We start from the raw sequence: 24,196 nt of genomic DNA, 5'->3' as shown, positions 1-24,196 counted from the left end.
TTCATTTAAAATCTCCTGCCATATGAACACCGCTCTCAGCTTAGCGTCTAGTGGATCTGGTGAAGACCTGATCGTCACTAACGTTGACGTTGTTGTAAATATAATAAAAGTCGCTGCTTTGGCACACTTTTAAAATGCAGTCAGGCCCCATTTCATTTTAGAGAGATTGTTAGAAAAATGTATACACTGATAGGAAAGGAAATAAATCAAATAAATAAATAGAATTTCTTTCTCTCTCTCTCTCTCTCTCTCCCCCCCCCCTCCTTCTCGCAATTCTTTGAACAGTGAAATATAATAATTGCTAATGAAATGAAAAAATATCTAGTAGCATACAAAAATAAATTTCCTTAAATCTTTTTCAAATAAATATCCATCATTTGCAATCTTGTGAATAAAATACAGTTTAAAAAAAAGTGAAACATCTTGTCAAAGAAAGAATACGATCTGTTCTCAGAATGTCACTATTACCTGTAAACATAACACAACACAACAGATCATTCCTGCTATGCTCAAGGAGCTTAACATACAAAATGTGTGTGTGTGAGTGAGTGAGTGTGTGTGTGTGAGAAAAACAAAAATGTTATACAGATCTACACAACACATCAAACTGGAGAATGGAGTTGAGCTGTTCGCTCCGGTTGGCTTTTTTTTTTTTTTTACAGCAGGGAGAGATAATGGTTCACTAAACATCTTATAAACATGTTTCGATGCCAATGTGGGTATAAGTGTGGGTGTAAGTGTGGGTGTGGGTGTAAGTGTGGGTGTAAGTGTGGGTGTAGGTGTAGGTGTCGGTGTAGGTGTGGGTGTGGATGTAGTTTTAAGGGTGGGTGTAGGTGTGGGTGTGGATGTAGTTTTAAGGGTGAGTGTGGGTGTAGGTGTGGGTGTGGATGTAGGATTAAGGGTGAGTGTGGGTGTAGGTGTGGGTGTGGATGTAGGATTAAGGGTGGGTGTGGGTGTGGGTGTGGGTGTAGGTGAGGGTGTGGATGTAGGATTAAGGGTGGGTGTGGGTGTGGGGGTGGGTGTGGATGTAGGATTAAGGGTGGGTGTGGGTGTAGGTGTGGGTGTAGGTGAGGGTGTGGATGTAGGATTAAGGGTGGGTGTGGGTGTGGGGGTGGGTGTGGGTGTGGGTGTGGATGTAGGATTAAGGATGGGTGTGGGTGTGGGTGTGGGTGTGGATGTAGGTGTCAGGGTGGGTGTGGGTGTGGGTGTGGATGTAGGATTAAGGATGGGTGTGGGTGTGGGTGTGGATGTAGGTGTCAGGGTGGGTGTGGGTGTAGGTGTGGGTGTAGATGTGGGTGTAGGGGTGGGTGTAGGGGTGGGTGTGGGTGTAGGTGTAAGGGTGGGTGTGGATGTAGGATTAAGGGTGGGTGTGGGTGTAGGTGTGGGTGTAGGGGTGGGTGTGGGTGTAGGTGTGGGTGTAGGGGTGGGTGTGGGTGTAGGTGTTATCAGAGAGAAAAATCAGAAGAGAATGAGAAGAAAGACCTTCCTGCTCCTCTGCGTGTTAGAGAGTTGGTGTCAGGGCAGCGGAGATGTTCCTGTCAGTTGGAGCTCGTGATGTGGCTTTGCTCAGTTCTTTGATCTTCATTCAGAAGAACCCTTCCTTCCAGGCGTTGTTGTGGACGAGACACGTACAGCACTGCCACCAGCTCTGGCACTTCAGCGGCTCTACGTTGGCTTTGGCCATCATCATCATCTTGGAGTTGGCGTTGGAGGTGGAGCAGGCTGCACCTGATCCATTCTCACTTTTCTCTGAACTGCTGAAGAAAACACGGCTCAGTGAGAGAAAGTAACGGATCACTTTACTGGAAATGTTCAGATATTTATTTATTCATGCTGCTCAGGGTCTCGGCGGATCTGGAGTCAGTCCTGGGTCATTTATCTCAGACAATCTGCGTAGTGGCATGTTTCTGAGAGGTCGGAGGAAACCAGAGGAAACCAGAGGAAACCAGAGGAAACCCAGGCGAACGCAGGGAGAACGTGTAAAACTCCACACAGAGAGTAACCTGAGCTCAGGATTGAACCCAGGAACCCCGAGACAACAACAACGTTACACACGGTACCACATCATCACACTCATCCTCGGGTCATCAACCCGAGTGGCGGTCCTGCACGGTACCACACGTGACCCACCGTTCTAGTACATGTCAAAGTTAGCATGAGGATTCCTAACACGGCACACACACACACACACACATAAACGCACACGCACACACACACACACACACACACACGCACGCACACACACACGCACACACACCATTCTAACCCGCCACACAGCACACGGACTATGATGAAGCATAATTACAGCTCTGTGTTCTCCCCGTGTCCATGTGGGGTTCTTCTGGGTTCTACAGTTTCCTCCTGCATCCAAACACATGCATGTAGGTGGATTGAGATCTGCTAGGCGTGTGTGTGTGTGTGTGTGTGTGTGTGTGTGTGTGTGTGTGTGTGTGTGTGTGTGTGTGTGTGTGTGTGTGAGAAAGAGAGAGAGAGACACCCTGTGATGGACTGGCGTCACATTCCTGCCTCATGCCCAGCGTTCCTGGGAAAGACTCCGGCTGCGCGGCTCTGACCAGGATGAAGGGTGAAGGATGAAGTCTTCTTTAACGTGAGGTTTTGATGTTTAAACGTTTACTCGAATCTACTTCAGCGTTTTGACAGCAGACTCGGCTCAGGGTTTCTCTCTGTATCTGAACCTTGACAGTCTGTTCAGGTTTCAGAATTCAGCAGACAGTGAGTCAGGACCTTCACCTCAGCACCTTCAAGTCTCCTTACACACCAGAAGTAGTGTAGGCTGAATTATTATGGGATATATTTTAGGGTTTTTTCCCGTGACTCTCCTGTCAGTATCACATTGTGTAATTTTGTTACTACACTTTGCTGTAGATTACACCAGTTTCATTATCAATACATATTCATTCTAATAAACTTTACTATAATACAGCATCTCTATTTTATATCCTGTACTGTATAATAATAATATAATATACTGAAGTGTATCTCAGCTTCGGAGGGCGATGGAACAAAACCAGCTGCACTCCTGTATTAGTCCTGACCTCCCCAACAAACACTGTGACTTCGGTCAAGAGCCGAGAACACACAAAAAGGTAAAGGACTTTGTGTTTTTGGGGTGAAAAAGTTACATAAAGTCATTAATCAATTATAAATTTAATAATAAAATCATTCTGATTGACTCGAAATTCTTACTTTGGGTTTGAAGCAGCGGCTCACACTCGAGATTTTGTTGTTGCGAGGTGACACTAACCACCTGATTGACTGTCCGCTACAGACCGAGTGAATCTGTAGCGACGCTGTGATACAGTCCACAACATCCGGTCATCCAGCGTACAGTCGAGCAGCTGTTCTTTCTGTCAGCATTGTCAGAGAGATATATACAGCTCTGTGCAAAAGTCTGAGACGCCTGTAAAGAAATGCTGTAAAGCAAAGAAGCCTTCAGAAATAACCAAACGTTTCTGTGGAAGAAAAATTGACCATAAAGGGACGCAAACAGCAATAAACTGAAGTTAATCCTCAGGGTGAGAAAAGTGCCGTAGTCTCAGGTCCACTTCATGCAGATTTAAAAGGAAACTGTTCAGTCAGGATTTCTAGGATCCTGGAGAAGCTTCCACTCGGTCAGGGTTTTCTTTTTTTGTCTAAAACGTGGTCGATTATGTAATATTTTACTTCCTTCATCGAGACAAACATCACAACTGTTTGTAAACGTAGAGGACTTTTGCACAGTACTGCACTGATATGTGTGTGTATGTATGTATATATATAAATATAATGTATAAATGTATTCGTGTGTGTATAGAATTCTTATTATATTCTGTTTCATTTCTAATGTTAAATTAATTTGACTTCACCTCGAACTCTGTGCTGCTGTAAGAGGTGAATTTCTCTCTGGGATGAATAAAGTGATCTGTCTATTCATTCTTTAAACAATTCCTCTTCAACGCATGAATAAATGTTCAGTTGAAAGGAAATGGAGCTGATTGTGAGCGTGTGGTGTTTTAATCAGCGGTGTTTTTATGTTATCTTTGTGAAGTGAAGCCCAAACAGAGTCAGGACGTTAAATGGTGGCTTATATTTATTCGACTCATCTGAGAATACAAGAATTAATAAAAACACGTGTCCGAAGTCACATTGCTTTATTTAGATAATCCACGGTGCATCTCGCTCTCCCTCGTTTTCACGGCTCGAGTATTAGATCATCTTCATGTCTTAAAACATACCTTTTTTTAACATGTATATAAACTTTGCATACATCATTTCATAACTACTAAAATAGACGAGCTACAGGCTTCGCGTTCTCATAAAACAGCAGCCAAACAATATAGATGATGGATAAAGGTGAATTTGTTGTACCCTTGTAGGTAATATTTATCAAAATAAATGTTGAACAGCTTTATTTTGGTTATTATTGCTCTGCTGTACGGTTTGGCTCAGATCTTAAATACTACAACACGTTACAGGAGGGAGGAGAGTGCTCCTCACACACCAACCTCAACACAACCGCCTCGGCCTGCGGAGATCTACAAACAACTTCATCACAGGGAACCACAGAGTCCAGCAACTGGCCTTGTTCTCTTCAGGAAGAAATCATAGCGAGTCAAATCCAAAGCTATAATAATAATAATAATAATAATAATAATAATAATAAAAAAGGGAGAAATTACAAATACATGAATGTGGTATTAAAAAAAAAAAAATCCAAAAGAACATAATCTGAATATTCCTACAGTCAGTGGATAAAATAATGCTGGCAACACAACCGGAAAGTCGATCCTCACAATCGGACTGCGTGTCTGAGGTCCCCGGCAGTGTCTTTGGTCCGTTTACAAAATGTCAATGAGGAAAACAGCAGGAGAAATAAAAAAAAAACAACAACTGAATGGCGGTCACTATGACGATGGAGGACAAGTCCGCGTTCAGCCTGCGATGACGAGCTCAAAAATTAACTGAAAGGGAAAGGAAATGAGAAAAAAACAACTAAATGAATGACAAAATGAAAGAGAAATGAAACATGGAGTGGACTCATGCATAGTTACTAAACATGATGAAAAACACACATCAATCTGGTCAGTAGTGGTCCCTTGTGTGTGTGTGTGTGTGTGTGTGTGTGTGTGTGTGTGTGTGTGTGTGTGTGTGTGTGTGTTAAAAATATTCAGCTGCAGATAAAATATAAGAAAGGTTTAACAAAAAGCAGAAGAACTCACTTCTTCTTGTCCTTGTCCTTCTTGAGCGGCTGTGAGAGAGACAGCGTCTCAGCCGCCACCTTCCTCCTGTTGAAAGCGTTCATCTCCTCCTCCAGGTTCTGCCTCTTCTCCTCCACCTTCCTCTTCTCCTCCTGGTGCATGCGCTTCAGCTGCTCAAACTTGTCGTGAAGCTGGAAGAAAATCCGATAACACACTCGACTCAATCTCACACGAGCATCAGCATTCCAGAGAGACGGCACGAGACGGAGGTCAGAGACGCGGCGGAGCCGAGGCGTGAGATAGGAACGACAGAGACAGCAGCTCTGGAGCTGCAGCACCTCACAACTAATAAATACCACAGCTACACACTTTTTACAGACCAGAGGTCACTACAGCAGCGCAGTTTCACACTAAAAGACTAACGACAAGAACAGAAGAGAACGTTTCCTGCACATTCTTGTGCTTCTTTCTTTCGTGTTTCTTTCGTGTTGCTCAACCTGTTAGTCTGAATGGTTCGTTTATGCAAATCTGTGGCTGTGCCACACGGGAAGGAATTTCTGTCATGTAAATCTTAACGGCAAAAAAAAAAAAAAAAAATGTCAGTAAATAAAGAGATGCTATCGAAGGACAAGTACGGAGATATCATGCAGAGTGGAGGTACATCAGGGTGCCATTATAATTTTCACACCGTGTGAGGAAACAAGGTCACCATGGTGCACATGCATTTCTCTCCCAACTGTACTTATACACACACTGTACTTATACACACACTGTACTTATACACACACACACACTGTACTTATACACACACACTGTACTTATCATACACACACACTGTACTTATACACACACACACACTGTACTTATACACACACTGTACTTAACATCATACACACTGTACTTATACACACACTGTACTTAACATCATACACACTGTACTTATCATACACACACTGTCTGCACTTATACATGCACAGAAATGCATTAGATTTAATTCTGATAATTGTTATGATTTTTCTGGCTGTGAGGTAGTTTTTAAACTAGCTCAATCTGGGCTTAAAACAGCGATCCTGTCATTAACGGCCCCGTCCGCTCCTCCTCCTCCACTGAAAATGTTTACAATGTGAGCATGGGGCAGCGTGATTCCAGCCCCAATGGGCCTCTATTTATTAGCGCTTGCTGCAGTTCCCCTCTTTGACCACTAGGTGCAATAATAAAGAAAGGCGAGTGAATCAGCGGGACATCGACTTATATCTGTCAAATAGTGACTTTTTAAAATTACAATTCAAAAGAGGTAATTAATCTTTCAATGGAATTTAAAATGTAGAGTTGTGAAGGAAGATTTTATGAAGATTATATGAATGTATATATTAGTTAAGATAGGATTAGTTAAGATAGGATTAGTTAAGATATGATTAGTTAAGATATGATTAGTTAAGATAGGATTAGTTAAGATATGATTAGTTAAGATATGATTAGTTAAGATAGGATTAGTTAAGATAGGATTAGTTAAAGTAGGATTAGTTAAGATAGGATTAGTTAAGATAGGATTAGTTAAGTACGCTGACTAATCTAAAAATTTTTCTCTGTAAATACTGTATCAATGTTGTTAGATCAGAGTTTAGTGCAGAAATAGTGTACTGAAAACCTCTAACTTTATTAAATATAAATCAGACCACAAAGGCGTATTAAAATCAGTTCTTGTTGGAACTACGCAGCGCCGGAGTCGTGGAATCAGCAGTGAACTCTCTCTTTTTGTTCTTGACATTTTTAGGTCTCCAACCTGTAAATGAACAGCAATAGTGCTCACCTCTCTCTCCTTTTCCTTCAGCTCAGTTTCGGTCTCTTTCACTTTGTTCACAAACATCTGCCTCATCTCCTCTTCCTTACGCTGTAGATCCCCGAGGAACTCTTTCCTCTTAGCCTCATAGGTCTCCTGTAGACTGCAGAATGAACACACACACACACTCATTATATATATATATATATATATATATATATATACACACATACACACACACACACACACACACCCTGCACATATTTTCAAATGAAATACATCACATCCTGTCTAGTTACACAGGCCAGTTCTGCATCTGCAGAGATTTAGTGCTCCGCCATCGCAAATAAACTACTTCCTGTCTGTTGTTTGTCAGAATCAATAAAAAAAAGAACATATGATGAGAGAAATGAAGCAGATGGAGCTGCTCTTCAGTCAGTGATCTGTTCCAGACGGTTTCTCTACAAAATTGTTTGTTCTACTTACAAGACAGTGAGTAGCGTGATGTCTGAGCGCGGTCTGAGCGCGGAACCTACCTGAATGGCTGGCTGTCAGGGTCGGTGTCTTTGAAGCCCATTTCCTCCAGTTTGCAGCGTCTGTAGAGTTCATAATGGCGAGTGTGTGTCTGCTCCCGCAGGTCCTCCATATTCACACGAATCAACATCTCCCTCAGCTTCACAAAATCACAGTGACTCTCATTCTCCACTACAAACACACACACACACACACACACACACACACACACAATCAGATTGGCATTTTAGCATTTCTAACAGTTCATAATTTTACAGTTTTGGACGATTCAATTGTTTGTGATTTTTAAAATGATAAATTGAAAGCAGGTAAATCAACATCGCACAAGCCTTCAAAACTTTCTCCAAAAGCACCAGGAGACTGAGCGTACAGCTTTTTCTCAGGAGGACGTAAAGACAGAAGAACGAAAACATCCAGTTTAAACCATCAGCATTCCTTCCTGTTCTGCATTCCTGCAGCTGGACCGAATCCATCACAAATTTACGGCAAGAAAAGAAAACTAAAGCAGGAGAATTCAAGCAGCTGAAAGGAAATGCACAGAGTTCCCAACGTCTCCGGCACAAACACGTACGCTCCTGAGGGTTAACTCTACCGCACACGCTAACGGTACAGAACAACTCCTATTTTACACAATGAGAGCACAGAGGTGTACCGAATTAACCAGCCTCAATTACACACGTCTTTATTCTTTTAACAGTGACACCAAACATCACTTTTTGCACGTGGATAAATTTAGCTTGGATTAGATGTGACGTGACGTTAAAAGAGACGTAAATGTTCACAGAGTGTAGGCTGAGATTAAATTGTTTATTATAATCTCCAAGCAGGAGGAAGTCATTTGGATTTGGTTAAAAAAAAATGTAATCTTTGCATGTAAAACGTAGCTAGTGTTCATTTCCACAGCATTATATAAGGAGAAGTAATAATAGTCTGAAATCCAAGTGCAGCTCCAGTCACGTCCCCGGAGAGCAGACAACAACAACGACGAGAGTTTTGGGAAAGTCTGAGCGAAAGAAAATCTAAACCCACGGATTATAAATAGAAGTGTTAGGGAAGAATTATCCGCCGTCTCCTCCATCAGTGTGAGGAGAGGATGGTTAACATCTCAAACTGGACATCCAGGACATGACCATCGCTTGGAGATGGAGAAACGGAGAGATGGGTGAAAGGTGTTTAAAAGAAAATATTATTAGCTCAGAAAAATAACCTATTATGAGTCATGCATTTGTTTTCCTTTCCACACGTCCATGCTAACAGAAACTCCAGTTTATTCTCTCCATCCTGGTCTCATCCTGCCGTCTCTCTCCGACGTGCCACAGTTAATGACGTGACCTTTCATCAGCCAGCACTTTCAGCAACCGAGTGAACAACGCATTAATTACCTCCCACTCCGCTCGCTTCATCAGCTCTGAGACCGACAAGATTGTTCTCACCGAAGAGCCGCTGTAAAAATAACCCGCAGCTTTCCTCAGGGGAGAAACAACGCCGAGGTCCAAACCCAGCTCCGATATTCTACTCATCTCTTCAGTACTGCGTTCCTCAATAACAAACACACCAGACCTGGGTACAACCTTCTTCATCAGCAGGGCACCCCGTGGTCCTACCTGGATAACTGCTACTGATGATTCAATTCCATTCTTTTTATTTATACAGAGCTTTTAAAAATGGACCTTATTACAGAGCAGCCGTACAGTTTTAAAATCAGAGGTGACGGTGGAGAGGGAAAAAACCTCCCCGAGACGACATGAGACAGGAACCTTGAGAGGAACTAGACTCAAAAGGGAACCCGTCCTCATCCAATTTTATAATTATTCTTCTATAACTGTATATTATAGAGTATATTACAGACTGCTGTGTGTGTTTAAAGTAAAAAATAAAATAACTCCTACCTTGGACGATGCCCCAGGGATACTGTCTGGCTCTGACCGTCTTATTCCCGACTTTCACCTCCTCAACACTGCCCACTACAGCGAAGGGTAGATGAGCCTGACGACGGGAGGAGCAGTGTTCAGTGTACACGTGTTTACACGATTCTCCACAACTTTACAAACATTTCTGCTTTACAGAGAACGGGAAAGTTCAATCAACCAGCAGCATAATTCCCAGTTCACATTCTCCATGTAGATCTAACTCGGTCTGATCTCTAACTCGGTCTGATATCTAACTCGGTCTGATCTCTAACTCGGTCCGATCTCTGACGTACGTGAGCTCCAGTGTGATCAGTTTCCAGATAAATCCGAGTCACAGAAGTTCTCGAACATCATGTTATAGACGATCTTTTTTCCTCTCCTGACTCAATAATACTACTTTTAACAAAATGAACTTAATTTACACTCTAACTTTAAAAAGAGACGTGTGTGGGACTGTTTTTTTAACCCCAGCTCCTAAAATGAGGGTATTTGTGTTTTTTAAACTATTTTAGATCGCAAAATACAGGCCTAAAAAACTCGTACTCTAATGTGACCCGGCGTGACCCGGAGTACTGTACACGTGAACACTGGAGATGTGAGCTTCAGGTTAACGAGTGTGGTCATTCTTCTATACGTGAGATATCTGATCGCTCGCTCATATCTAACTTCATATCTAACAGCTTTAAAAACAGCTCCTGCTCACGTGACATTTTCTGTGACGTCTCGCTGGATCTCCGTCCCCGTGCAAACGCAACCCCACGCCCCGAGAACCTTCACAGCAATCCTTCTTTTAAAAAAAATGAACAGAGCATCTCTTATCCACGTCTGCAGTCGTATCTGTTTAAAACACGTGATCTGAATCATTCTGAATCACGTTGCTAGCTTTATTACTCTGTTCTTTTACAGAAATTTCACGTGATTACTCCAAACTAGGAACAGCAGCCAAATCCATAAGCAAATAACCGCTTCATCTCATCCCTTTAACTACCAGAAACCCGGATGTGCGTTTGTACGTTCATTAATTCATCATCTTTCACACGCAGACGGTTCTCTGTGCGGAAAATACGGCTTACGTTCATGGAGGAGTTGATCTCGGACACCGCTTCATCGTCCGTGGGGAACTGGTAGATCTGGACGCCGTTGCTCACCAGCTCACTCATGATTTTAATCTTGAATTTGTGAAGTTCGCTCTTGGAAATTGTGTCAGCTTTCGCAATAATGGGAATGATGTTCACCTGAGGACAGGACACGCCCACACGTTATATTACAGGCAGATAAATAACTTAATATTTCCACGTCATGTAGCAAAGATAAACGAATGGGATCTGTTTAAACGCTGAAAACATTTCAACTCTGATAACGGACATAAAGCAAACAATAAAGTTCAAAAAGAACCAAAAAGTTTCCCAACAGCAGTCTTCTGGTTAAAGACGTTTACGAAAACAAACGCGAGTCTGATTATTAGCTGCTGTGATGAACTGGGCGTGTCAGAGTCGATACAACATCTTCAATGTTTGCTAGAAGTGTTCTTAATCAAATGAATTCTGACAAATAACCACTAACCTCTCACACACACACACACACACACACACACACACACACACACACACACACACACATTCATTCCTTAGCTAATTGTGTGGCAGCAGCACAATCTATAAGATCATGCAGATTCAGCACCTACAAATCCACCATCCAGCCGAGTTCTGGAGATTGGCTCTGCCTGTAAGCAGTTCCCGACCGCACAGCCGGTGAGATTATTACTCCTCCACACTCTCCTTACACCGGACATGGTGGAAATGATCACTTTCCCGTCTATAGGGCAAAATCTATATTGCTTTAGCCTAATAACCAGTACAGTCGTGTCACAAGCCCAACTCGTTTGTCTACACACGTTACAGAACAGTTACTGCTAATTACAGTCAGTTACAGTAGAGACCCAGGGCAGAGACACGGCTTCTGTGGGAGGAGAAAGAAACGCCCAGTCGCCGTCGTGCTGGAAATCAGAGAGCGCTCATGCTCACACTCACAGCTAACATGCAGAATTTAAACACAGAATTATAATCTCTTCATTTTCTCCAGCGAAAACAAATATAGTAAGTGCAAAACCTAACTTAGTGCGATGTTTATTCACCAGGCATTTCCTGTTTAACTTCCATCCTCCTAAACATGGAGGACTTGTGAGATATGAGAATCTCCAGAGGACGTTCTGGCTGTTAGCCACTCGCTGAATATCACAGTGCCATCTGTTCATCAGTACGTCACACAAGGTAAAGCCAGAACCCCGGTACTACACCCTGCCATTTCTCTCTCTCCATCAGCCTCCGTGTTGTCATCGCCACGCCCCCTCAGTCCCACACACAGAAATGATGAAAAATTGATCTCAAACATCACAGAGCGGGGAAAGCGTCCTGTCCCAGACTGTCCCGCGAGAACCGATCGATACTTCATCCAACATCAAGTACATTTTACACTGCGAGATACACAGATGTGCAGATACACAGATGTGCAGATACACAGATGTGCAGATACACAGTCCCGGGCTGAGGTCACAGAAATCAACAAGTCATTTATTTTATCATAAAACAGGTGAATGTTGGGATTAGAAAATCTGAAGGATATAAAAAGTATATTTTTATACTTTTATATACGGTATAAAAGTTTCAATAAAGGAAAAATAATCACTGCCGGTACACGTGCTTTAGGTTTCCATTTTCATATTCGATTAAAACAATCAACGTTATAAAAATAAATCCATTGAAATGGAATAATAACGCAGGGTTTGTGAATCACTCGGCCGAGTACAGCTTCCTGTCTGTTGCTGTGAACTTCCAGCTGGAATTCCCGCGTCCCGGGACGAGAACTCTGACTTGTGGAAGTGCGGCTTGTTCAACAGCGGATAAAGACAGGAATAAACAGGAACGAATCTCGGAGCAGATAAAACTGTCTGGACATCATGAGTTCCAATCCCGATGATGTCACAGCTGTCCTGGAGCAAAACTGTCTGAGCTCTCTGTGGGTAAGAGGGGCAGACTCTCCCTTCCTCTCTCCCTCCCCCCTCCCTCTCCCTCCCCCTCCCTCTCCCTCCCCCTCCCTCTCCCCCTCTCCCTCCCTCCCCCCCTCCCTCCCCCTCCCTCTCCCCCTCTCCCTCCCTCCCTCCCCCCCTCTCCCTCCCTCCCTCCCTCCCTCCCTCCCTCCCCCTCTCTCTCCCTCCCTTCCTTCCTCTGCCCCCCCACTCTCCCCCCCTTCCTTCCTCTCCCCCTCCCTCCCTCCCCCTCTCCCTCCCTCTCCCTCCCTCCTTTCCTCTCTCCCTCCCTCTCTCTCTCCCTTCCTCTCTCCCTCTCTCCCTTTCCCCCCCTCCCCCCCCTCTGCCTCCCCCTCTCTCTCCCTCCCTTCCTTCCTCTGCCCCCCCCACTCTCCCCCCCACTCTCCCCCCCACTCTCCCCCCCACTCTCCCCCCTCTCCCTCCCTCTCCCTCCTTTCCTCTCCCTCCCTCCCCCTCTCCCTCCCTCTCCCTCCTTTCCTCTCCCCCTCCCCCTCTCCCTCCCTCCTTTCCTCTCCCCCTCCCCCTCCCTCTCTCCCCCTCTCTCTCCCTCCCTCTCTCCCTTCCTCTCTCCCTCCCCCTCCCTCTCCCTCCTTTCCTCTCCCCCTCCCTCTCTCCCCCTCTCTCTCCCTCCCTCTCTCCCTTCCTCTCTCCCTCTCTCTCTCCCTCCCTCCCCCCCTCCCTCCCCCTCTCTCTCCCTCTCTCTCTCCCTCCCTCCCTCTCCCCCTCCCCCCTCCCTCTCCCTCCTTTCCTCTCCCCCTCCCCCTCTCCCTCCCTCTCCCTCCTTTCCTCTCCCCCTCCCCCTCCCTCTCTCCCCCTCTCTCTCCCTCCCTCTCTCCCTTCCTCTCTCCCTCCCCCTCTCCCTCCCTCTCCCTCCCTCTCTCCCTCCCCCTCTCCCTCCTTTCCTCTCCCCCTCCCCCTCTCCCTCCCTCTCTCCCTTCCTCTCTCCCTCTCTCTCTCCCTCCCTCCCCCCCTCCCCCTCCCCCCCCTCCCTCTCTCTCTCCCTCCACCCCCCCTAGTAATAATCTAGATATAATCTGCTGTGTATACCTTACTGTCCAGCTTCTTCATTGTGACTAAGTCCAGAGACTTGAGCGAGTGGCCTGTGGGAGAGATGAAGTACAGGCAGATGTGGATTCTGGTGTCGTGGTAGTTGAAAAGTGAGCGCTTGATTTTCAGCTCTTCCTGCAGGTAGTTTTCAAACTGTGTGTCGATGTAATCAACAATGGGCTTGTAACTGCAAAGATAAAAAAATATATATATATATATCAATCATTTCAATCTGCTTCTCTTTCTTTCCTTCTTTCTAGTTTAATTGGCGAATAGTTTCATTATTTTTAAATCCAACACTCATCCTTCATTCCTTCAAGATTGCTTCACATTTTCCTTGTGGCTAACACGTGTTCCTCGTATCTGAGAAAGCTATCTAACTTCACATAACCCTTCAGCAGTGTGTTTACAGAGCGTGACCTTTCCCTTCGTTTCTCCAGGGCACGTTCCCAGCATGCATCTCTTCTGAAGTTTTAAAGCCTCTGCTGCATGTAGAATGCAATTATGAGTGGCATTCCCAACAAGAACATCCAAGTAGTGTCTCTTTCTCTCTCTTACACACACACACACACACACACACACACACACACACACACACACACACACTTACTTTCTCTCGCTCTTTGACCCCTTCACTCAAAGGGTCAGGGAAATAAGCCGTCCCTCAGCTGTATCCCGAGCGTTTCCTCTTCCTCCCTCTTCATCTTTCATTTATAAAAAACTCTCTCAAACTCAAATGGCAGGATTTTCTCCAGCCGTGTCTCTCTCCCCTTCCCCCCGCCTCTCCCTCACTCTCTCCCCTTCCCCCCGCCTCTCCCTCACTCTCTCCCCTTCCCCCTCCCTCTCCCACCCTCTCTCCCCTTCCCCCTCCCTCTCCCACCCTCTCTCCCACCCTCTCTCCCACCCTCTCTCCCACCCTCTCTCCCACCCTCTCTCCCACCCTCTCTCTCTCTCTCTCTCTCTCTCTCTCTCCCCACTCATATTCCTTATGTATGTTTAAGGGTTTTATTAATTCTCCAAGCAGAAGGTAAAAACAGTACATTGTGTGCGGAGCTCATTAGTGATTATAATTTGGAGAAATGTGGCTCACTTTCTTTTTTTCCTGGTCAACAGCAGCAGGACATCCGTGAGTGTTTTTGAGTGTTTGTGAAATCGTACCTCTCTTCTTTGTTGATCTGGTCTCCGAAGCCGACCGTGTCTACGATGGTGAGCTTGAGGTGGACGTTGCTCTCCTGCAGGTCGTATGTTCTCGGCCGCAGGTACACGCCGTTCTGGTAGTGACTGGCTTCTTCGTTCTCGAACATGGTGTTGAAAAGCGTGTTCATCAGCGTGGACTTGCCCATGCCCGTCTCCCCTAAATGACAAAGTGGTGGAGGAGTTTAACACGCGGCTTTCTCCTAAAGTAAAACATGTTTAAAACGTTGGTCCATAAGTAAACGTGAAAAGCAAAAAAAAGAAGAGTGATTAGTGATTCAACACGCTGAGATATCTGTGTAAAATGGGGTGAATGTTTATTCCGGCCTGGACCTCGAACACGTTAGTGTTAATCTCACTGTTTCTCACAGATGGGTTCTGTACGAGAGGCGAGGATTCTGTATGAGGTGAGGGTTCTGTATATGATGCGAGGGTTCTGTACGAGAGGCGAGGGTTCTGTACGAGAGGTGAGGGTTCTGTACGAGAGGTGAGGGTTCTGTACGAGAGGTGAGGGTTCTGTACGGGCTATGAGGGTTCTGTATGGGCGATGAGGGTTCTGTATATGAGGCGAGGGTTCTGTACGAGAGGCGAGGGTTCTGTACGAGAGGCGAGGGTTCTGTACGAGAGGTGAGGGTTCTGTATGAGGCAAGGGTTCTGTATGGGCGAAGAGGATTCTGTATGAGGCGAGGGTACTGTACGAGAGGCGAGGGTTCTGTATGAGGCGAGGGTTCTGTATATGAGGCGAGGGTTCTGTACGAGAGGCGAGGGTTCTGTACAAGAGGTGAGGGTTCTGTATGGGCGATGAGGGTTCTGTACGGGCGGCAAGGGTTCTGTATGGGCGAAGAGGATTCTGTATGAGGCGAGGGTACTGTACGAGAGGCGAGGGTTCTGTACGAGAGGTGAGGGTTCTGTACGAGAGGTGAGGGTTCTGTATATGAGGCGAGGGTTCTGTATATGAGGCGAGGGTTCTGTACGAGAGGTGAGGATTCTGTACGAGAGGTGAGGGTTCTGTATGGGGGATGAGGGTTCTGTATGGGCGATGAGGGTTCTGTATGAGGCGAGGGTTCTGTATATGAGGTGAGGGTTCTGTACGAGAGGTGAGGGTTCTGTATGAGGCGAGGGTTCTGTATATGAGGCGAGGGTTCTGTATATGAGGCGAGGGTTCTGTACGAGAGGTGAGGGTTCTGTACGAGAGGCGAGGGTTCTGTATGGGGGATGAGGGTTCTGTATGGGCGATGAGGGTTCTGTATGAGGCGAGGGTTCTGTATATGAGGTGAGGGTTCTGTACGAGAGGTGAGGGTTCTGTATGAGGCGAGGGTTCTGTATATGAGGCGAGGGTTCTGTATAGGGGATGAGGGTTCTGTATGGGCGATGAGGGTTCTGTATGGGCGATGAGGGTTCTGTATGGGGCGAGGGTTCTGTACGAGAGGTGAGGGTTCTGTATGGGGGATGAGGGTTCTGTATGGGCGATGAGGGTTCTGTATGGGGCGAGGGTTCTGTACGAGAGGTGAGGGTTCTGTATGGGGGGCGAGGGTTCTGTATGGGGGATGAGGGTTCTGTATGGGCGATGAGGGTTCTGTATGAGGCGAGGGTTCTGTATGAGAGGCGAGGGTTCTGTATGGTGCTGTAGAGAGAGGCGCGTACCCACACAGAGGATGTTGAAGCAGAAACCCTGAGACACAGATTTGCTGACCAGCTGATCAGGCAGACTGTCGAAGCCGACATGTCCGCCCAGACCGAGGTTCCGCTTCTGTTCATCCTGCAAGAAAGAAAAGCAAACGATTACGTTTACGCTGGACTCCGTCATCAATCTGCACACTCGGGACTCAGAACTACGGAAACACACCGAGTCACGCGTTCAGTACTACTGATCCACATCTGAAAACAATTTCACGTCTTTGACACTTGGGACAAAAATGACATAATAAAAGATTATTAAAAAGCTTTAAAAAAAAAAAAAGAGAAAAGAGTCACCTGGTGCACAGAGAGCGAGTAACAGACGGTCACATGACGTAAACCGAAATATATTATTTTAAAGCTAAAAACTCTCAATTACAAACAGATGAACCCAACATACAGAACCCTCGCCTCTCATACAGAACCCTCATCGCCCATACAGAACCCTCGCCTCTCATACAGAACCCTCGCCTCTCATACAGAACCCTCGCCTCTCATACAGAACCCTCGCCTCTCATACAGAACCCTCATCGCCCATACAGAACCCTCATCGCCCATACAGAACCCTCATCGCCCATACAGAACCCTCATCGCCCATACAGAACCCTCGCCTCTCATACAGAACCCTCGCCTCTCATACAGAACCCTCATCGCCCATACAGAACCCTCGCCTCTCGTACAGAACCCTCATCGCCCATACAGAACCCTCATCGCCCATACAGAACCCTCATCGCCCATACAGAACCCTCGCCTCTCATACAGAACCCTCATCGCCCATACAGAACCCTCATCGCCCATACAGAACCCTCACCTCTCTTACAGAACCCTCGCCTCTCATACAGAACCCTCATCGCCCATACAGAACCCTCGCCTCTCATACAGAACCCTCATCACGCATACAGAACCCTCGCCTCTCATACAGAACCCTCATCGCCCATACAGAACCCTCATCGCCCATACAGAACCCTCACCTCTCTTACAGAACCCTCGCCTCTCATACAGAACCCTCATCGCCCATACAGAACCCTCCTCGCCTCTCATACATCAGAAAAGATTCACACTGATTCATCAATTTGCTGATAATCATTACTCATCCCTCTCCCTCTCCCTCTCTATCCCTCTTTATCTCTCTCTCTATCCGTCTCTCTCTCTCTCTCTCTCTATCCCTCTCTTTATCTCTCTCTCTCTATCCCTCTCTTTATCTCTCTCTCTATCCCTCTCTATCTCTCTCTCCATCCCTCTCTTAATCTCTCTCTCTCTCTATCTCTCTCTATCCCTCTCTTTATCTCTCTCTATATCTCTCTCTATCCCTCTCTTTATCTCTCTCTCTCTATCCCTCTCTTTATCTCTCTCTCTATCCCTCTCTATCTCTCTCTCCATCCCTCTCTTAATCTCTCTCTCTCTCTATCTCTCTCTTTATCTCTCTCTATATCTCTCTCTATCCCTCTCTTTATCTCTCTCTATATCTCTCTCTATCCCTCTCTTTATCTCTCTCTCTCTATCCCTCTCTTTATCTCTCTCTCTATCCCTCTCTCTCTCTATCCCTCTCTTTATCTCTCTCTCTATCCCTCTCTATTTATCTCTCTCTATCCCTCTCTCTCTATCTCTCTCTCCATCCCTCTCTTAATCTCTCTCTCTATCCCTCTCTCTCTATCCCTCTCTTTATCTCTCTCTCCATCCCTCTCTATCCCTCTCTTTATCTCTCTCTCCATCCCTCTCTCTCTCTCTATCCCTCTCTCTCTATCCCTCTCTCTCTATCCCTCTCTTTATCTCTCTCTATCCCTTTCTTTATCTCTCTCTCTATCACTCTCTTTATCTCTCTCCCTCTCTATTTATCTCTCTCTATCCCTCTCTATCTCTCTCCATCCCTCTCTTAATTTCTCTCTCTCTCTATCTCTCTATCTCTCTCTCCCTCTCTTTCCCTCTCTATTTATCTCTCTCTCTATCCCTCTCTCTCTCTATCTCTCTCTCTATCCCTCTCTTTATCTCTCTCTATCCCTCTCTTTATCTCTCTATCCCTCTCTCTCTATCCCTCTCTTTATCTCTCTCTCTATCCCTCTCTATTTATCTCTCTCTCTCTATCCCTCTCTTTATCTCTCTCTCTCTATCCCTCTCTCTATCTCTCTCTATCGCTCTCTCTATCCCTCTCTTTATCTCTCTCTCTCTATCTCTCTATCCCTCTCTTTATCTCTCTCTATCCCTCTCTTTATCTCTCTCTCTATCCCTCTTTGTCTCTCTCCATATCCCTCTCTCTATCTCTCTCTATCCTTCTCTCTTTCTATCCCTCTCTTTATCTGTCTCCCTATCCCTCTCTCTATCTCTCTATCCATCTCTATTTATCTCTCTCTCTCTATCCCTCTCTCTCTACCCCTCTCTTTATCTCTCTCTCTTTATCTCTCTCTCTATCCCTATCTTTATCTCTCTCTATCCCTCTCTCTATCCCTCTCTCTATCCCTCTCTCTCTCTCTTTAATTCAATTCATTTAACAAGCTTTAGCAGCATGACTGTATACATGGACAGTATTACCAAAGCATTACAGGAATGTAGAACTGTTATTATGCATTTCACTTTGTGTGTGTGTGTGTGTGTGTCTATGTGTGTGTGTGTGTCTATGTGTATGTGTGTGTGTGTGTCTATGTGTGTGTGTGTGTGTGTGTCTATGTGTGTGTGTGTGTGTGTGTGTGTGTGTGTCTATGTGTGTGTGTGTGTGTGTCTATGTGTGTGTGTGTGTGTGTGTGTGTGTGTGTGTGTGTTTTCCAGTACGTGATGTAGTTTTGTTTCTGTAGTGTTAGAATTTGGTGAGGTCTGATTGGTCTGATTATTCTTGTGTCCGGCTGTTTCAGATGTAGAAGTGTGTGATGTAGAAGTGTGTGCTGGGGGAGTGTGTGTGTTGGGGGCGGGGACCCGGGGGCGGGGACCCGGGGGGGGGGGGGGGGGGGGGGGGTGTTGTTGGTGAACTGAGGTTCAGGACCAGGCCGGGTGAGGAGAATCTTCTGTCGGTTCGGCTCTTGGCATTGTAGGGTTTTCTGTAGCTCTCTCCCTCTTTTTTCCTCTCTCTCTCGCTCTCTCTCTCTCGCTCACTCCCTCTTTCGCGCTCTTTATCTCTCTCCCCGTCTCTCTCTTTCTATACCCATCTCTCTACATCCGCCCCCTCCTTTATTTTTAATTTTCCCAGGGTGCATATTTACCAGCTGATGTCATCAGGCTCAGTGGAGAAAGCGACGGTGTTCAGGCGAGCTGAAGTCTGACATGCGAGGAACACGCAAACAAACACGGCTTGCTCTGTGCTCCTTTACAAACGGAGGTAACCGGGAAGAATCACTGAGGCCCAGGTTCGACGCCGGGTCAGGGAACCGACCCCACCCCCCCGGAGGGTTCAACAAGCCAGTCTTTACCCTGATCGCTCATTTCGTGCTTCCAGCGGTCTGTGCACTTTACCCTTTATGGAGTTTTGTGGGCGTCGCTACACGCTCATACAGGATGAGGGTCGTATTCACCAGATCACCACACACCGGATCACCACACACCCGATCACCACACACCGGATCACCACACACCGGATCACCACACACCCGATCACCACACACCCGATCACCACACACCCGATCACCACACACCCGATCACCACACACCCGATCACCACACACCCGATCACCACACACCCGATCACCACACACCCGAACACCACACACCGGATCACCACACACTTTTTATCCTCGTCAGTTAGGATTCCAGGAAACGAAGACATGAAGCTGTTACTTCCCTGTGGAAGCTGATAAATTTATCATTTGTCCACCCACAGACTCATGGATAAAGATATCGCCCCATGTGCACACACAATCTTACACAAATACTAAACAAACGATCAGAATTTTGTCTCAAATACTAAACCACAAAAACATCTGGAGTAGAAAAGTCCTGCGCTGTTCTTCAGGAAACGCCTTCTGTCACGGTCAACGCGATACGTTCTGAATTTAACTACATTTACTAATTACATTCAATATTTAACAGCATTGAACACTCTAGCCACACCTGGGCTACATCAAATACCAAATGGCTCCGCCCCTGCTTTAAACGGGCCGTCCATCATTCTGACAGGCCAATCAGATCGGACCATTAACACAAACCCCGGGGGGAACCACCACGTCTGTGACTTGGACAGAGCAAGATCTCAGCAGATGGATACACAAAGACCTCAGATGGAGTACTGCAGCTCTCTCTCACACTCACACACACACACACACACACACACACACACCTGACCGTGTGCCCGTGTGATTCATGTTCTGAGGCTAATAGAGCAGGAGGTGCAGATGGTCCTGATTTGATCTTACTGTGGGATCAGAGCAACACAAACTGCAGTCTGACCTAAAAATATATCAGTGTGCTTCAACACACACACACACACACACACACACACACACACACAGACACACCACAGTTCCTCATGCATGTCACACACGTCTACGGTCAAAAAAACTGAATAAGTAAATAACAAACTCTGTTTTTCCATGTCTACTGTTTAGATCTGAGAGAACCTGAAGTGTCCATCACATTTCATTAAAAACTAACAGATATTATTATATTAATGAACAGTTAATGACACTGATGTGTTTCTGAAGTGAAAAGGAAGTGTGAGAACATACTGACGTTTAGTGGTGCTGGAATTACACACGAGAGTGACTGAGAGAATGAAAGAAATTCATAAAGAAAGAAAAACAGCAAAAGAAAGAAATTCTGAAGAAAGAAAATGCCAGAAGCTGAAACCGAGCCCAAGCGCCGCGCTGCAGGAACGAGGATTTCAACTCCTTATTTATATCATTATTCACTCGCACTTGGTGAAGCTTTGTTTACTGTTTCCTGTTGTTATATTTCTGATTAAAGAATGGAAGAGTTCCCCGCGTGTGTGTTTCCTCGCTCCTCACACAGCATTTGTTTTTGTTTTGTTTAATTAGTAAGAAAACTGCAAACGAACAAAAGTATCGCATTTCCCTCTCCTTCGCATTCGCAGATCGGACTAAGAGGTGTGAAATGCCCTTAGAATAGATTTCCACCAGATGATGTGAAGTGAAAGTAACAGCTACCAGAAACACTGCGGTGTCATTTCCCCTCCACTGAACGTGTTTCTGTGACGGCTTTCGTTGAACTCACCCTGGTTTGGCAGACTGCGCGTGCAATCGGCTCCGGGATCGCTCGAGCGAGGGGAGAAGAGATATATAAACTGTAGAACGTATTCAAACTATTAAAGCTTCTGCTATTAAAGATGGACTCCTCGTGGAGGACGGACGGTGAGCAGCACATCTGTCCGAGCACAGATCAGTATAACCTCCGACCATCAGACTCACACGTGGGGACATTTTAGCGATATCTAAAGCTGGCCTTGATATTTGACCTGAAGAGCATTAAACATGTTCTTGTCATGTTCATGTATATAGTGTCTCTGCAGCACATTACAGGCACGGGAACCGACCATAACCATCAAATTCCATAACTATCTAATACCGACGGAATTCTCACGACGTGTTCCAACATCGAAGATCTTCAAGCTGGCAAAACACCTCCGAAAATCACCTGTCACATAACCGCCACCTCGTACAAGCCCCTCCCTCTTCACAAACTCCTCCCTCTTCACAAACCCCAACTATTATTTCCCTCAAACTGAGGGATGTTTGGAGAAGGGAAGTGTGTGTGAAGACTCTCGGATAAAAACACACTGATGAACCATGTTTACTGCTAACCAGCTGCTACTGTACAGCAAGACACGCCTCCAGGGGGCGGGGCATATACAGTTGTAGAGAGTGTTTAATTGGATGATCGTGAAGTTCTGGAAAGGATGAACTATGAAACAGGCTATCTATCGAATACTTTCTCTAGACAAAAAAAAGACCATATTAGGTACAGCTCTGAAACACTGATATTTATTTCAGGAGTACTCAGAACACTCAGAACCAACAGTGCTTCATTTATGACTGTAGAGACAGACTGAAAGGTACTCACTCTCTCTCTCACACACACACACACACACACACACACACACACACACTCACTTCATTCTGCCCAAGTATCAGTAACTGGAATAAAGTTGGTTTGACGTTGGACGTTCGATATTCGCAGATATTCGGAAATTAAGGGACCGTCTCTAAAGTTACATACGACATTGTTATACACGGTTCTAACTTCAATAGCATTTGAAGGGAATGACTTACAGTCATATAACCAACGGTACCGTGTTCATCTAGGTGTCAGGTATAATGCACACCTTTTAGATTTTTGATATTGATCAAAACAAACTATTAAATCATATATAAATATTGTCATGTATTTTATTACTTCATGAGCTCATACACAAAATATACCATAATTTAAAGCTCAATAGCATTTGAAGGGAATGACTTACAGTCACACAACCAACTGGAACGTGCTCATCTAGGTGTCAGGTATGAGGCACACCTTTTAGATTTTTGATATTTAACCCTACAATGTATGAACCAAAAAATGCTCCTTGGATGAGTTTATAGTCAAATGGCAGGGGATATCTGGAAACGCACCAACAACGTAACGTCTACATAAGAGAAGATAAGGTAATGTTTTTTTATTGTCCGTGGGAGACTGTTTCACCACAGCAACCATACATACAAACAAACAAAACACACACATCTAAATCCATTAATCGTGACTGATGTGTCCTCTGAATGATCCTCAGATGTTTGCTTTATCTTGTGTCTTTTTGGCTGGGGCAGTGCTACTGGGGGATCAAAATACCTGAACGATGCTTTGCTGGTCTTTGAGTTTGTGATCTCTTCGCCCATTGCTCTTCTTGTTGGTTGTGTGACTGTAAGTCATTCCCTTCAAATGCTATTGAGCTTTAAATAAAGGTATATGTTGTGTATGACCCGATTCTGCTATGAAATTCATGTCTAATTTACATGTGAATTAATAGCTTATTTTGATAAATATCAAAAATCTAAAAAGGTGCGTCTCATACCTGACACCTAGATGAACACTGTACAGTTGGTTATGTGACTGTAAGTCATTCCCTTCAAATGCTATTGAAGTTAGAACCGTGTTTAACAATGTCGCGTGTAACTTTAGAGTCGGTCCCTTATATACGGTTCCCGAATATCGAATATCGAACATCAAACCGACTTTAATCCGGTGTGTCAGTACCTGAGCCGCACAGGACAACACTCCGAAAAACGCTGCTTTGAATAGAAGTTTGTTTTTTTTGTACAAGTCAAAAATATTTGTGTTCTGAGGAGGAAAGACAGCTCGCTCTCTCCAGAGGAAACGACTTTCACACCTTTAGCGGTTTAAGAACTAAACACGTTATAATTCACCAGAATAAAACAAACCGGAAGGTGTGATCAACAACACAAACACCAATCCTTCCACAAGTCCGAACACATGACAGAGATAAAGCTGGCTTTAGGGTTTTATCTTCTTTCACTCTCACAGGAGAGAGAGAGAGAGAGAGAGAGAGAGCGCGCGCGCGCGCTGGCGTTCAGGGGAACATGAAAATAATAAATAAACCTGCGCCAGGAATGCAAACTCGGAGAGCCGACAGTGCTACAAGAAATATGGAGAAATACTCACAGAAAACACGTCTACATCCGCGGCAGCCATGATCAGGAATGTGTAGAGAAGGTGTTATACCGGAGATGGGCGTAAAGGAAGTCTCTCTCTCTCTCTTTCTCTTTCTCTCTCTCTCTATCTGACACTGTCACTACCCGAGCACCACCGCGCATGCGTACTGCGCACTAACGCCTAGGAAATATTGCGCATGCGCTCCAGGAACAAGACGCTCAACCCC

At 45.3% G+C, this 24,196-nt stretch overlaps 1 protein-coding gene across 2 annotated transcripts; it reads right to left on the bottom strand.

The window, feature by feature from the left end:
- Positions 1 to 4,072: 4,072 nt before the first annotated feature.
- septin8a (septin 8a) lies at positions 4,073 to 24,138 on the bottom strand. 2 transcript variants are annotated; one of them, XM_017492138.2, is made up of 10 exons: positions 23,980 to 24,138; positions 16,354 to 16,468; positions 14,674 to 14,869; positions 13,516 to 13,702; positions 10,496 to 10,657; positions 9,402 to 9,498; positions 7,515 to 7,683; positions 7,009 to 7,141; positions 5,220 to 5,389; positions 4,073 to 4,961 (listed from the first exon to the last, which is right to left on the bottom strand). In XM_017492138.2, exons 1-10 carry the CDS (start codon positions 24,007 to 24,009, stop codon positions 4,958 to 4,960), a joined length of 1,263 nt encoding a protein of 420 aa, XP_017347627.1. In that variant the 5' UTR covers positions 24,010 to 24,138; the 3' UTR covers positions 4,073 to 4,957. The 2 variants fall into 2 exon arrangements, with proteins under 2 accessions (XP_017347627.1, NP_001316221.1); NM_001329292.1 differs by lacking the exon at positions 23,980 to 24,138 and adding an exon at positions 16,564 to 16,587 and having other exon boundaries at positions 4,074 to 4,961.
- Positions 24,139 to 24,196: the final 58 nt, after the last annotated feature.

The sequence above is a fragment of the Ictalurus punctatus genome, chromosome 18 (assembly GCF_001660625.3).
Source record: "Ictalurus punctatus breed USDA103 chromosome 18, Coco_2.0, whole genome shotgun sequence".
In the NCBI taxonomy this organism is placed as follows: domain Eukaryota; kingdom Metazoa; phylum Chordata; class Actinopteri; order Siluriformes; family Ictaluridae; genus Ictalurus; species Ictalurus punctatus.
This window is presented reverse-complemented; position numbering and strand designations above follow the sequence as displayed.

Coding starts and splice junctions, on each gene's coding strand:
- septin8a (XM_017492138.2), bottom strand. CDS start 24,009: ATGGCTGCCGCGGATGTAGACGTGTTTTCT. Junction 10,658..13,515: donor TGAAGAAGCTGGACAGTAAG/GTATACACAGCA, acceptor TCCTGTCCTCAG/GTGAACATCATTCCCATTAT. Junction 9,499..10,495: donor AGATCAACTCCTCCATGAAC/GTAAGCCGTATT, acceptor TCCCGTCGTCAG/GCTCATCTACCCTTCGCTGT.